Source organism: Acipenser ruthenus, chromosome 22 (genome assembly GCF_902713425.1).
Source record: "Acipenser ruthenus chromosome 22, fAciRut3.2 maternal haplotype, whole genome shotgun sequence".
Taxonomy (NCBI): domain Eukaryota; kingdom Metazoa; phylum Chordata; class Actinopteri; order Acipenseriformes; family Acipenseridae; genus Acipenser; species Acipenser ruthenus.
Window position 1 is genome coordinate 19274538 of NC_081210.1, and position 16313 is coordinate 19290850.

The 16313-nt window shown below is 38.0% G+C and overlaps 2 protein-coding genes and 1 pseudogene across 5 annotated transcripts in view; 2 read left to right on the plus strand and 1 right to left on the minus strand.

Annotated features, from left to right (window-relative positions):
* LOC131696521 (platelet-derived growth factor receptor beta-like) overlaps positions 1-10557 on the plus strand; it is a 41835-nt gene extending 31278 nt beyond the window's left edge. The window contains exons 20-23 of the mRNA XM_034051780.3: positions 3374-3473; positions 4396-4501; positions 5314-5525; positions 5908-10557. Of these exons, the coding sequence (XP_033907671.3) occupies positions 3374-3473; positions 4396-4501; positions 5314-5525; positions 5908-6043 (554 nt within the window). The 3' untranslated portion in view covers positions 6044-10557. The remainder of the gene's footprint in view (positions 1-3373; positions 3474-4395; positions 4502-5313; positions 5526-5907) is intronic.
* LOC131699434 (uncharacterized) lies at positions 1465-2604 on the minus strand (annotated as a pseudogene).
* Positions 10558-13457: 2900 nt separating the features above from the next.
* LOC117431496 (macrophage colony-stimulating factor 1 receptor 1) overlaps positions 13458-16313 on the plus strand; it is a 41119-nt gene continuing 38263 nt past the window's right edge. For 2 of the 4 annotated variants that reach the window (XM_058996079.1, XM_058996080.1), the window contains exon 1: positions 13470-13543. The gene's annotated coding sequence lies outside the window, so the exon portion shown is untranslated. Of the gene's footprint in view, positions 13544-16313 lie in introns of all 4 variants that reach the window. The other 2 variants (XM_058996076.1, XM_058996077.1) reach the window with 2 other exon arrangements.

Here is a 16313-nt window from a genome sequence, read left to right on the forward strand (position 1 = left end):
AAAAATCTTTGTACCTGTTTTAGTCACCACTAGGTGGCATCTGTTTCAGTCCTCAGACAGACATGATTTCCATTACACGAGAGTAGATATTAAAACTTCATGCTGATTTGAACTTGGCTCTCGCCAAGATAAGCACCAACTAAGACGTAGCTTTACAGTAAACTAATGTGATCCATATGTGTCTCCATCCATTTACGTTTCCTTCCATATGATGATGTAGATATCCTTCTGTCTGGTGTTAATGGCTGAAGTGTAATGCTGGCTCCAGGGATCAGCTTATTTTGCCTCCCTGGTGCATCAGCACACACAACGGCTGCCATGCTGGCTCCGGGGATCAACCATAGTGCGGCCTCCCCAGCGCATCAGCATGACAACTGTCTGGATTGAGCTAAGTAGGGTACATCTCTGGGGTTTTCAAGTGGGCACCTTCCATCCTCAGTGTTTCGTCGACTAGCCCACCACACCTCAAGAGGGCTCGACGGTGATTCTGGCGTCCCAGCATCACCCCCCTCCGTCCCCCACTCAACTGAGCCCAGCTTACTTACCTGTACATCAGCATTTCTTTCTTTCTATTGTGCTTGAGATCCCCAGCCAGAATCTTTCCGTCTCAACCACAGCCAGTTGCTGCTCCTCTCTGCTGCTTCAGATAAGTTCTTCACTGTGCGACGCAACTCTTGGCCACTGAATCCGACGTCTCTGAGAAACCGGGTTGTAGAGTGTGCCACAAATCCTCGACAACCCACTTCCACTGGGTAAACCCGGACTCTCCATCCTCGCTGTTCCGCTTCAGTGGCTAGTTGAGCATACCGCAGTTTCTTCCTCTCATACGCCTCATCTACAGCATCCTCCCATGGCACTGTTAACTCTACCAGGTGAACAAGGCGTGCTGATCCAGACCACAAGACAATATCTGGTCGAAGGTTAGTGGTGGCAATCTCAGGTGGAAAAATAAGCCGTTGACCAACATCTGCCAGCATTTTCCAGTCTAGCAGCTTCCAGTTGTCCTAGACGAGGATTGGTTTTAACACCTTTTCTTGGTGGTTGCTCTCATGGGCGGAGGAATGTTGTCTTTTGTGTGTAATGTTTTGATGGAACAGGTGGCAACTTATTGGTCATGTTACGCTTGTCTTCCAATGCTAAGGCCAAACATCGCAGCACCTGGTCATGGCGCCAAGTAAACCGTCCTTGGCTAAGAGCCACCTTACATCCTGTCAAAATGTGCCTTAATGTTGCAGGTGATGAACACAAAGGACATGAGGGATCCTCTCCTACCCAGAGGTTTAGGTTCTGTGGTGATGGGAGAACATCATATGTTGACCTGATGAGGAAACTGATCCTGCTCTGTTCCACTGACCATAGGTCTTGCCAGCCAATCTTGCGTTGTTCCACACTCTCCCATCTCATCCATTCTCCCTGCTTGGCCTGGGAAATGGCCTTTATACACCTCATCCTCTCCTCCTGCTTTTGCACCTCGTTGACTACCAGCTTCCTCCTTTGAGCTGGGGCTGCCTTGTGCCATGTAGGAGGAGCTGAACTGAAACCAAGACCCCCTCTTCTATGCTGAACTTGCCCCATGATATCACCAATTCGAAGGGCAGCCTTTGCATCTTCCACAGCTTTCTTTGCCGCCCACTTCCAGTTTTCAACACAGGTGCTGCCTCCCTTACGCATTTGTCGCGTGACTCTACTAATGTCATTTCCAGTCTGACCTTGGCGCACTTAAACTTCTCAGTTAGAGCAGAGACTGGTAGCTGCAGGATTCCTTTACCATAAAGTCCCACTCTGCTGAGGCAGCGTGGAACTCCCAACCATTTCCTGATGTATGAACTGATTAAAGCTTCCAGCTTCTCTACTGTTGTCAAAGAAACCTCGTACACAGTCAGTGGCCACAGCAACCTCGGCAGTAGACCAAACTGAAAGCACCAGAGTTTTAGTTTACCTGGTAGAGCGCAGCTGTCTATGCTCTTCAACCCTTCCACTGCTTGTTGTCTAACTTCTCCCACACGAACTGTGTCCTTTAGATCCCCATCGTACCATCTCCCAAGACTCTTCACTGGCTTCTCAGACACTGTTGGTATTGCCTCACCATTAATGAAGAATGTTTTATCTACTACTTTGCCTTTTAATTATAGAGATGCTCCTTGATTTAGTGGGCTTGAATTGCATTCGTGCCCATTCAATGTTATTGGTTAATTTGCCCAATAATCGATTAGTGCAGGCTACTGTTGTAGTCATGGTTGTCATGTCATCCATGTATGCTCGAATTGGTGGTAGTCGCATTCCAGAAGCCAAACGCTCTCCTCCTACTACCCATTTTGATGCCCTAATGATTACTTCCATTGCCATGGTAAAAGCCAGTGGAGAAATGGTGCATCCTGCCATTATTCCAACCTCTAGGCATTGCCATGTAGTGCTGAATTCTGAAGTTGAAAAACTGAATTGCAAATCTCCAAAGTAGGCTTTCACTAAATTTGTTATTGTCATCGGGACACTGAAAAAATCAAATGCTGCTCAAAGTATTTATTCCACATTTATTCCACTACATATCGCTCACTGTAGAAATCAGAATGATGTTTCAATTTAGACAGTTTTACAAGTACATATAGCCTGACATCATTGAAATGTGACATAAAATGTGTAAATAAGGTGATTGCCTTCACAACATATGAGGAATTAAATACGAGCAATGATGTTTTGCAGAATTTCTTAGTTTTCTTTGACATGAGTCTCCTAGCTTTACCGACCACCCTAAAATGCCAAACTCAATTTAAACACTGCACCATTCAGGTAATCCCTCTTTTCTTCTAGGGGAATATCTCAGGTACACCACATGTGCTTGGCAATCTCTTCATGTTTTCTCACTTGTGGTTTAATGCCCAAGTTTCTTTATTTCAGTTTGTTTCGGTTTCCTGCAGTTTTCTTTCCCCTTTCTTGTAAACATAGTTTCACTCATGGCGCTAAAATGGCCCTTAACAATTGGAAGGACGACTCAAAGTTGTTGTCTTGTCTATTCCAAATGTTCTTTTTCTGGTTTTCTTTGAATGAAAATTACATTATGTTGTTCATTAGACAATACTTATATTAAGTTTTGTATAGTTTACCTCTGAATTTATGATTAACTGTTTGAAGTTATGGATAGATTATTTGAAGAGCATCTTTCTTCAATGTAGTATATTACATATGAAATTGTCTTCAGTTCTAAAACTGTATATAGATAATGTGTATATATCTGTATAATATTTATCTAACTTTGAAACCATGTGAATGAATTTATTATTAAAATATCATGAATTGATCTTTGCATTTAAGCCTCTGTTACAGTAGTAAGATATGAATATCTTGATAAGCACTATTGGATCACATTGCAATGCAGGTGGGACTCCTTACCCAGACCTCCCCATGAATGAACTGTTCTACAACGCTCTCAAGACAGGGTACAGGATGTCAAAGCCTGCCCACGCCTCTGATGAAATGTGAGTCTTTCACTCTACCTCACTTTCTTTTCTTTTTTTATCTCTCCACATTTTTCATTTTCTTCTTTGCCTTTTTTTCATTTCCTTTATTCTGTCTGTTTCTTCGCCATCTACCTCAAATCTTTCTGAGAGAGATTCCAAGAGCATTCTTAATATCAGTCACGGAAACACAGCAAGAGGAACCACGCAGCTAATTATTTAAACTGCTGAGAAGCACTAATAACTTCAGAGAAATCTGCCAGAGAGAGCCTCTGGTGGATGGAGTTGAACGAACTTGGGGACAGATCAGTAGAATGGAGTGACAGAGGTATTCTACCAGTGGAAGAGATGGCATTTGGAGGATTCTATCACTGGTTGAACTGGAGATGCCTAAACAAACTTTGAGTACAGGTTGGGAGATGTAAATCCCAAATGAAAACCTGGGGATTGTGTGAGAGAGGAGTGTGTTTGCAGAGCCTTACAGGCAATGCCACACCTGCTTTGCTGCCCATTGGCTCACCAGTGTGCCGCAACAGATTTGGCTTCCCCTACACCTAGGGCAGTAGCATGCATAGAATTCTGGGAAGTATCCATGTAGTTGGTGCCAGAGACTCGACGAAGACTGTACAGTTTCATTAGTAATGAAGTGTAGAGCGTTAGGGCTTTTTATGTGTTTTTTTTTGGGGGGGGGGGGGGGGTCCTTCTTTGTTCTCCTCATTGTGTATAGTAATATTACTTCTAACTTCTGACAATGGGGGTTGTGCAGCTTACAAGGGATTAACAGCTTTTATCGCACAAGATTGTTAGTTCTCAGGTCATTGATCTACAAAAGAAAAATCCTTTCCTAGTAAAACCATATTCAGCTCAGTGTGTCTGTAATTTGAGACGCATATACAGTATCGCACTTGCTAGCTAATCTCCTTGCTCATTTTTTTTTCTTTAGTTATGAGATTATGCAGAAATGCTGGAATGAAAAGTATGAGAAAAGGCCAGAGTTTAGTGAGCTGGTTCATACAGTTGGAAACTTGCTTGCTGACAGCTACACAAAGGTAAGTTGGATTTTCTTGACTTTCCTTCTGTACAGTGAGTATTAGATTGTCTACTTGTTATAGTTATTATATCAATATATTAGATTGCAACTATGTTTATTATTTGATTAAATGACACCCTATAGATTCTCTTCGGTTGTCAGATCTTTGGCATGAGCCACAAGAAGTATGTGACTCTTGCTAAAGATTTGATAGCTCTACTGGTTTATTATGTCCTGTGTATCAAATTAAATTTACCACCACCTGTCTACAGAATCCTTTAGCGTTTATCTTTACAAGTTCCCATTGCCCTTCAGTATTTTCCCACTATAAAAGAAAAACATGGAGTGCAGGCGTGACCAAGGAAGGTTCCCTAGCAACGAATGAGGTTGCTGATTTGCAGAGGCTTTGTCCCTTGTCCCTGGCAACTTGCTTTAGGCTAAATTAAATCAGTGAAAAGAGGCTGACAAACCATAACAATACGAAGTGCTGTATAAACTGTGAAAATAAAGATTTCATATGGAATTACAACATGGATGCAGACAGTACACATACAAAGGGACAAGTGAGGCACATAACCTTTAGATGTGTAACGCTATTGAGGGGAAATAACGTGCCTATTCGTATTACATATGTATCATTCCAGCTGAGGGTTGTGGTTGATGACACATGCACCATGTCATAGTTCCAGGATAGGTGTGTACATACCAAAGAAGAGCTGTGTAACTCATGCCCCATATTGTGGGAATGTGTCTGAATCTGTTAAAACTGCCTATTGATTACCTTTGGTTGGAGTTGTTCATCCAATCCAAAATGTTTTTTGTATCATGCAGAGATATAACCAGGTGAATGAGGAATTCTTTAAAAGTGACCACCCTGCAGTTGTACGCACAAAGCCAAGGATGTCAGGGAACATTGCTGCAGAGGTGAGGCAGGATACTGACAACGAACCAAGCCCTCATAATGAATACATCATCCCCATACCAGACCCCAGACCAGAGGAAGAGGAAGAGGTCAACGATATGAAGACTGAGAAAAAAACAAGGTAACACACATCATTTTCTTAGCCTAAAGCAGAGATTCCTAGCCCAACCAAGTGAATCTGTCCCTCCAGCCTTTTATACATGCAGCTTTTACGGTTCACCACTTAATAATCTTTTCCAATCAAAACTTTAATTGTTTGATTTGTCATGAATCTCCTGAAGCACAGATATCTAATTGAAGTATGCCACTCCAAAATAAAATGGTTTTGGACAAAAGCCAAAATCTGTTCCAAAATAGTTTGGTTCAAGGGTTTTTCCACCACTGAATCTCGCTTCTCCAAAATGTTAAATTAAAAACGCAGACAGAAACGTGTTTTTTTTCTGTTATGACCACTTAGGCTTCATCGGTTGTAACAAAAGGCTTCCTTTGTTTTCTTTCTCAAGCTTGCAACCAACTGAAGAACAGGATTCAGGTACTGATTCCATGGAGATGCCACATGCAGAGCCAGAGGAATCAGGTCCAGGTTCAGGCCCAGAGCTAGATCAATCTGAGCCAGAAGAGGAGGACAGCTTCCTGTGACCTGGCTGTGGTTCTTCAGGGACACTTGAGTAAACCCTGACCAAAAAAAAGTCAACATGGCTATGACAGGTTCACAGCCCGTGTGATTTAAGGTGGGAGTGCGGAGTCAGTATGGACTTGAGCTTGACGCTGACAACCTGGTTTCAAAACTCTTACCTCATGTTTTTATTCTTTAGCAAGCAGGGTCACCACAAGAAGGGACACATCTGCTGTACTTCATTTAGTAGCCTCATAAAATATATCCTATTATATCCAGTAATTACTATATAAACACTACAATCTACACGGTGGCAATGTTTTGTGGAGAAAGCCTACTGGTACTGTAGAATCTGGTGGTGCTTCTCATTGACTGCCTTATTAATCACTAAACACAACAAAAATGCTGTACATAAGAAACTCCGTTCATCTGGTTCCAAGTAGTTTGATTGATCTCAGACCTTTGTCAAGTGATTCTTCCTCAACAACATGACAAGGTAGCCCATTCCATACCCTGTCCACTCTGTGGAGAGATCTGGTTTGGAAGGATCAGGTTTATCTTATTTTAGGGCTACAGTATTATGATCCACTGCTGATCAGTAAACAGACCCCAGTGATAATCAAGGCTTCACAATCAATTATCTTACTTTATTATCATTAGCAATTAGAACTGGTGCCCTTTGTACCAGCTAAGCAGTGAACACCAAATCAAAGGGAAGTTTTGGACAATTAGATGTATTTACAATGACATGTTCCTGTGAACAGACTGGCTGTAGGGTGACAGGCCAGAAAGAATCACACAAGCAGGCAGTACTGGGGTTGAAACTGAGACTCAATGGCTGCGCTCAGTATGTTTATTAAACAAACAAAAATAAAAGGTTGAACAAAACAGAACACAGCACTTTGGGCCAAAATAAATAGACGAACAAAATGATAAAACAGTAAACAGACAGTGGACGAACAGACAAACAAACACGGTAAATCAAAGCAACTTATATTTACTTTTTCCTTCATTTAGTTTTTTTAATTCTCTCCTCTCCACACCCATTCTCCACTCACCGAACACACAACCCCGAGTGAGTGAAACGTGCATCTATATATACTGTTGTGCCGGGATTCAATTACTAATTAATTATTCACTTGAATCCCATCACGTGAATTAATTATGTGCAACCCCGTGCTCACATACTATTAAATACTTTAAATGCACGTAAAGTGCAATCCCCGTTCCTAAATACAACTATATATTTTAAATCACTCGTGCTACACAGACCCATTTATATCCCGTGCACCAATATCTATACACTAACATTAACACACCACACGCAACATAAAACACACAAATGCACACAGGGGTGGGGCACATTGCCACAGTTTCCCACAAATAAACAACCTCAGAAATAGTTTCTACAATGCACATATACTGCTTGTCAGGACAAATGTGTCTGTACATTTGTTCAGCAGTATTTTGTATTGAGTTTTGAACATTGTGGAAGTTAGTGATGCTGGCTTGTTATTGTAATGTGTGTTCAAAAGGATTCCCACTAATTAAAGTAAGACTGATGCTCATAGCACTCAATATCACTGGCCCGGCTAGCTGAGGGTTTTGTTTCCAGGTTTGTTTGTGTTTTTTCTCAAAGCTTTTCAAATACAAACGAACTGCACTTTAAATCACACCAAAGTATTATTCTTAATAACAAATATGAATCTTGTGCAATACATTCAATACATTCCTTTTCATTGTATAGTTAGATGGTACGATTGTGATTCAACAGTATGTTGTATAAAATAGATATGATTTATGGTACCTGAAATATGTAACCTAAACTTGAGGGTACTAAATGAACAAAAAAAAAGTATATATATTTAAGGATATTGGATTTAGACTTCATCCCCCACATTGGGAAATAAAATGAAATGTTTTGCATCATCCTATAGAAATCACCAATTTAGCTTCATAAAGTGGAATGAAACCTGCTGAATAATGTTACGTTAACATATTGTTGCATACCGCTTTGTAGTTTCCATATACTTAACAAAAAACTGACAAAAATTGAAAAATATGACCTTTCAGAATCTAACATGAAATACTGTACCACTATTATGGCCTCCGGTAGACTTTTGTGATATCATTTTGTAGTTTCTTTGATTACATGATGTTAGATAAAATATCTAAATGATGTTCACACACATATATACCGGTCTCTCTCTCTCTCTCTCTCTCTCTCTCTCTGTCTCTCTATCTCTCTCTATCTCTATCTCTATCTCTATCTCTATCTCTATCTCTATCATGTCTCAATCCTAAAATTGTAGGTGATGCAAAACCTTTGGCCATAGCTGTAGTTGAACAAAAACAATATTGCAGTTATGAACTATCATTTGGCAGTTAGATTTGAGTTGCTTGTTTTTTTTTTCAAAACCTAGCCTACTGTTATATTCTATAGGCTGTTCAACAAAAACTGAGCTGCACATGTGCTCTGACGTGGGTAGATCCTGCAACTGTCCCTCTTGAGTAGCTATGCATAAGAAAAGGGCTTTCCACTACTTACAATGTTTCCTAATGTTGTTATGTGTTGTAGGATTTTTTAAAAGGGAAATGTTTGCATTGTACAATGTTATATCACTGCCAGATGTTCTTGAATTGCCAAGATTCACTCATCTTGTTCATTTAGTATATAAGAGTATATCCTAGAGCAGTGCCAGCACACCAGAGTGAGATTTTATTAAGCTGTATTACATTTACTTTTAGATACACTAGTTTATTTTATATAAGAAGGGGCTCCTTTTTTTATGAAATCCAAGCCTTATATGAACCAGAAAAATCACAAAATCTGGACTCTACATTTTGCAACTTCATAATACCATTCATATTATCAACTATGTAAAGTATAGTATATCTGAAATATATCTATAAAAAAAACATTACATTTTGCACTGTTATTCTTCTTTTCCAGCACTATGGAAAGTAAGCATTTTTTTAAAAAATTTAGATTATGAATATTGTTTTGCTTGTTTGTTTGATTTTTATAATATATACTACAGTATGTGGCTGTATTTAGTCATATGTTTAATAGACTGTATGGCTCAGTAAAAATATTAAAGCACTCTCCTTAGTATTTCCATATGTTTTTTAGATAGGATACTGTTAAGAGCAAACTATCAGGTCAACATTATTTAAACATTCTGGACCATTCTGTGCACATTCTCCAGAACAGTCAACATTCAATATTATACTTTGTTTTAAGTTGTTATACAACTCTGAAGGTATATCTCTAAATTCCTACATACAAGATATTTATTTCTTGAAACTCCTTTCACATTACCACGTATCCTCCAGTCCTCCAATTACGTTTTACAAGAACCAAACTACTAAGTTTTATAATTCAAGATACCTTCTTTGTTTTTCAGTTTATTACCTTTAACGTCAGTATTTCTCCATCCAAAAAATAGGAGTTAATTCACTGGAGTAAGCACATAGTAAATATTGCCCTTTTGATTTTAGAAATAGAGGGTGCAAATTTAGTGCTAGGGTACTGGGCTGTTCAGGGTTAAGACATACAGTATACATGTGAAGGGAAGTTTCTCTCAAAATGTCTAGTGACTGAAAGGCAGGTAGCCAATGACTCTGTTGTACAGTATTCAAAACTGATCACCACAGCTCAGTGTATGTGCTTGAAAGCTAAACTGATTGCTCAGACAGGGCAGTGGCATCCATCAGTGACTCACGTGGCTGTGTCGCCACAGGGATGAAAAATATACTGCCAGTCAGGAATCTTAGATTCTCTCTGCATTGCTAGACAAACAATACATGCATACAAGTGTTAGCCTTTTCTATTCTGTTAAACGTTACATGCAGTTGCTGTGTATATTTCCATGTATACTTCTATCCAAGTTGTTTTTACAGTATTATAAATCATTCTGGGTATTTTACAGAGCTTGTGAATCGGTTACAAGCTGTCGATTCATTCAAATGCTCCGGGATCATCCAAGCTTCCAGCATCTACACATAAATCTAATCCTGACCGTCAATCACAACTTTAGGCTAGATTTGGCATTAGATTGCAAATTCGTTATTTAGTTGACAACTTACTTACTAACGGGTTGTTCATGTTGCGTTAATTGTTAATATTTCTGAACCTATTTATAAACTAATAAACATTTCAATGATATGATCGATTTGGAGTTGATAATAAAGCAGTATCTGATGCTTGCTGAAAAGTTTTAGCTGTCTTTTAATTAGTTCATAAATAGGTTACTGTATATTAACTATCAGAAACTTCTATTTGCTCATTAAAATAAAGCCTGCCAGTAAAAACTGTACAACAGATGCTATTCAGTGTGGATATTCCTTTTAGAACAAATCGACAGCCTGCAGACACAGCACACAGTGCAGACTAATAATCTAGAATACCATGATTGTACACTCTGGTACCAAAGATTTGGAAACATGTATTTTAAAATGTTGTAAAACATAACGTTTTTGTATATGCTCTGTATAACATAAAGTACATTACAAATAAAGTTTTTTTTCAAACCTGGTTCGGTACTATTATTATTATTTAATCTTTTATACGGAAGGCAGAATAAGCAAAGGAAAACAAAAATGCATGAAGGGAAAAGTCATCTGTAGCGTACTATTTTGTGATTTAAAGCATATTCAGATCTGCCACAGTTATGAAATTTAACAGGAAGGTGATGTAATGAGTGCCAAAAGAGAACCAAATCATTCTCAGTACAATACAAGAGAGACCAGTAATAATGTTAATAAAGCTAATACGAGGTAAGAACGTGGCTATTATACGTGCAGTCAAACTACATGTTACTTTTATTTGTGCAAATCGAATGCACCTTGTGGGCCACTGCTCTACATGCAACTAGGGTGATTAGATAGCAAGAGTGAAAAATCGGGACACACTCAGTTGGTGAGGGGAGGAAAGAAACCTCATGAACTACTACACAACGAAAGCGACGCAAACTACGTATCTTTCTTTTGTAGATAGCCTTTTTTATTCCTTTGCCTTCCTGTGTGCATTGCACTTAGGCAAAAACAAAAAACTTAGAGAAATATAATTTTTTTAAAAATACTCCAAAGCGGCTAACTCCCTTGTTTACGGTTCAGATGAAAACGATGTTTTAATCAGCCTAGATGACTACGATGTTTTAATCAGCCTACCAGTGCGTCTGTACTCGCTTTTCTGTGACCAGCTGTACTGTCGTAGCAGGTGGGACAAAGTCATTGCTGCATTGTTTTTATTTAGGTTGCTAAAATCTAGTTTTCAGCATTAGACGTAAAATACCAAAAATGGTCGACAAAGCAAAACAAGCAAAGTATATTTCGGCTGAGGATCGTGTAAAGACATTTCCCAAATAAACTGTACATGCAGATGGAGGGAATTGTTTTGCAGATCTTGTAATGTGACTTAAAGAAAATACGATCGATCGCTATAACTACAGAATCACACATTAAACAAAAGGCTAAAAGCTGCTGAACAGAACGTAAAACAAACAGCTTTCATAAAACACAGCTTCCTCGGTTCAAACAACCTGCTGTAAGGATTTTAGACCCAAATAGGCACGTTTTCTTTGTTTTAACTCGGTACTTTTATAGTGCTCTGAAATATGAGGTGTATTTAATGTTTAAACAGGTCCGGAAAATGTCAGTTAAATCAAATTATAACCCTAATCCTAATTGGATGACTTGACCATGGGCATATGATTGAATCCATTTTTCCCCACTGTTCGGTACTTGCACTTTAATGACAGGTTCGTCTACAACACCAGCCATCGTGACACTTCGCCAGTAAAACCGGACGCACAGGCGCACGCATCAAGAAAAACACATTACGCATCCTGCATTATATAACTGTAGGTTAATGTGATTGGATAGCCGCATAGATGCAATGCAAACAACTCACTCAAACAACACGCCCTAACAAGTATGCTGTTGCACCGCGAGACAGTACAGCAGCCACATATACGAGATTTGTTAACGAGGAAATAAAAGTGTCACATTTTACGCCTGGGTTTTCAACGTTAACTCTAAAAATCGGGAAAAATGGCGTCCCGACAGAACCTCGATCGGGACAATGCACCTTATAAATAGTATTTATTAAGTGTATGCCAATAAACCTAATTATTATTATTTATTTCTTAGCAGACAGACGACTTTATCCAGGGCGACTTACAATTGTTACAAGATATCACATTATTTACATACAACTACCCATTTATACAGTTGGGTTTTTACTAGAGCAATCTAGGTAAAGTAACTTGCTCATGGGTACAGCCGCAATGTCCCCCACCTGGGATTGAACCCACGATCCTCCGGGCAAGAGTCCAGAGCCTTAACCACTACTCCACACTCCACACTCCCGCCTTAATATTGTGATGATCCCGATTTTATCGGGACGTCTGGTCACCATACATGCAACAGACACCACACCTATGGAATAGTCAGATCGGTTGCAATGCTTGGCATTGGAAAAAGTTTGTTTTTTAAGTATTGTGGATTTTTCAGTTTTAATTTTGAGCTCTCCATGTTTATTTAGGTTCCTTTTCCCTTCTGGGTACATGCTTTCAGAATGGAGCGAGGCAGTCCGGTCACTATCAGAGGAGGAGGGAGGACAAACAACCCATTCATTCACATGGTATGGAGCACTGTAAGGGTCCAAATGAAATAGTTAATTCGTTCATTAATTTGCCAATTCATAAGTTTATTCATAAAGTAATTTGTCAATTCATAGGTTAATTCGTACATTTATAAATTAATTTGTAAATTCTTTAATTAAATCGTAAACGAGCTGAACTTTCAATTTAATTTGGAAATTGAACGTTCAATTTAATTTGAAGACTCCTTAAGACTCACCTCTTCAAAGAGCACCTGTAGAACTCCTCTGTTTGTATCCTGGGACACTATCACCCTTCATGTAAATGTGCTTTATTTTGCTCTTATCAGCCCCTATTTTACTGCATTTAATCCTGTACTTCAGAATACTGTAATCTGCCAAGTTTTTAACCTGTAGTACTTTGTATTTAATCACATCCTGATGTAACTATCACTATTTAATCATATCCTGATGTAACTATCACTATTACCTGCTGTATTATTGAATTGTGGTTTGTCAAACTTGTACTTTACTTGAACAAAAGTTATTGTATTTCTTGCTCTTATTGTATTACTTGTATTGTAACGCTTGAAATGTTTTTGCTTACGATTGTAAGTCGCCCTGGATAAGGGCGCCTGCTAAGAAATAATAATAATAATAATAATAATAATAATAATAATAATAATAATAATAATAATAATAATAATAATAATTTGGCAGTTGAACTTTTTAGAGCCTATGTTTGAGCTTTGTCAATCACACGAGGGGGCGTCTACAATCGAAAGTGCTGCCAAAGGTTGTTTAGTGCCTTAGTGATGTCGTTGTGTAATACTGTGTATCTACAGAGCGGAGGCTCAGGAAACGGTACAGCCAGCTGAAGGTCGAGAGCACCTGTGGCGTCAACTGGATTAAAAATAAGGTAAGTATAGGCCTATATTAATTTGTAAACCAACCGCATGCACATATGTACCCTTAGGCTGTAACAGAGCAGCAAAGTTAGTAGTACAAACATATTCTAATAGCTGAATATATATATATATATATATATATATATATATATATATATATATATATATATATAATGTAAATTGATAGGTAATTACTATGGAGTTCTTTATTATATATTTGGTTCACCGTGCGCATGATTGGGAAACTTATTATGCCGATTATGTGTAGGTAGGTAACGAGGAGTACCGTCAACGCAATATAGGAATAAGATTATCATTAAATATTGGGTTTTGAATTAACCAATGAATTGGCCAATTAATTTAAGAATTATTATGAATTGACAAATTAATTAACACATTAACTAAATAATTTTGACCCTTATAATCCTCCATACAGATGACCAAGACTTTAGCGCAAAGGTCAAGTAACGTCAAAAATAAACACTTTTGACCTTTGTGCATTTGGAGCCTTTTCTTGAAAATTAAAAATCACCTGTTGTCAAGATTAATCTGTCTTTAAAAAAGAAGATAAAAACAGACAAGCTTTTTTTTGTGTGTATATAAATATGATTATTGTCAACACAAAAAATAATTGCACAATTCAGAGCCAGACTGATATTTATACACACTACCCTGTGAGAATTGAAAGAACAACTAGAAGACATATATCATAATAATAATAATAATAATAATTAATGGAAAGTGGCTTTATATTAGTACAGTAAGTGCCAGCACTGTATGATTTCATCAGAAAAAGGTAGACAGTAAAAAAATAATAATTGAGGACTAAATCTGAAGCTCTTTAAATGTTTCTATAGAGGATTCCTGCTACTGTATGGATTAGAGGTTACTTGGAAGTTACATGATCTCCAGAAACTCAAGTCAAGATGAACAAATTAGTGAAAGACTGTGAAATGAGTGCACATTGTGAAATCCAACCCATACCCACAGCAGGTAATCTGTGGGGTCCCAACTGGAGCAAGCAACCTGTTCTATAGTGTTAATCAACACTCAGTGAATGTTCAAGGTGTACTCTCGCTCTCTCTCGCTCTCTATATATATATCCAGTGTAGTTAATTGCTTTAGGACCTGGGTGAAGGTTTAATTGGTGCAAGTCAACAATTAAGAACACAGCTGGGACAAAGACTTGTCAGGAAGGGCCTACTTTGCCCATCTTTGTAAACAGAAAAAATAGACATGTACATTTAATGGAAACCTCACATTATGTCATGAGTGGTTGTGAAATACCAAATGGCATAGGAAGGATACAGAGCGAATTAAAAGCTCCACAAAACAGAAGCGAGACCACTGCTATTTTGCAATCTCCTGTGCAGTAAATGGTTGAACATGAATGCAAAGGGAAATGCTTCTGATATGGTGCAATGAAAGAACCATTCAGGGAAATAAATAACATCATCACCAATCATGCAGCAACTAATAAATAATTAACAAGTAAAAAAGAACTTGAAGCTTTACAGGTTTATTGAAAAATAATGTGCTGTAAGTGAAGATACTGAATGACGAATATTTACAAGGTGATTCATGCAACATTGTTGTTTTGCATTGCTTTCCATTCTACTTAAATGTTGACATTATTGAACAACCCACTGGTGGCCAAACTTTGCGTCTACAGTATTCACGAATAACCGACAATGTGTGAATTATGCAGATACTTTCTGCTTATCAGAAGATCAGGGAATCTGTACATATTAAAATTGTTATGAATTATTTTTGGTTCAAGGAAGAGTCAGATATATTTGTATAGTTTTAATGTAAACTAATACTGGCATTCCTCATTTAAAAATGAGGTTTCTGTAGATCATGTCCTCTTGTCCATTGCAAAATAAGTACTGGAACAAGGGTGGCCAAAATGGGCTGTTCCAGTTCTGGTCTTTGTCTAGCCCTTTTCGAAATTGTTCAATCGGTCATAGTAACCCCTCCACCCAGACAACCCTAACATTGTACCTTTTAATGGCCCTCCAGGACTGTGATTGGACACCCCTAACACTAGAGTATTATGGAATGTGTATCTAATCCCCTGAAAGTGACGTTGTGGTCTATTTTAATTATCTAAACCATAGTATAACTAAATACAGCCATCCTACATTTTATAAATATGATTTTTGTTTTGTGGGCCTTATTGTATATACAGCTATGGCCAAATATTTTGCATTGCCTAGAATTTTAGGATTGATACATAATAAAAAAAAAACATATGAACATAATTTAATTATTTTATTTAACATCATGTAATCAAAGAAACTACAAAATGATATTGGAAAAGTCTACCGGAAGCCATACTAGTAGTACAGTATTTTATGTTAGATTTCGAAATGTCATATTTTTTCAATTTTTGTCAGTTTTCTGTTAAGTATATGGAAGAACACAAAGCGGTATGTAATTCAATGTGTTAATGTAATATTATTTATCAGGTTTCATTTGACTTTATGAAGCAAAATTTGTTAATTTTATAGGGTGATGCAAAACTTTTGGCAATACAATAAATGGCTGTACAGTGGTAATGTTAGTGAGTCAATATATCAGCCCAAGGAGAAACACCAGCAGATTAATATATAAAAGAGTGACAGTATTAAGATCTTCCACTGTTTAGACCAGGGGTCTCCAATCTTGGTCCTGGAGGGCCGGTCCCTCCTGTTTTTTGTTCCAACAGTACTCTGAATTACTTAATTGGACCAACTAAGTGCTTATTAGAAACTTAATTGGTCCAATTAATAATTTAGG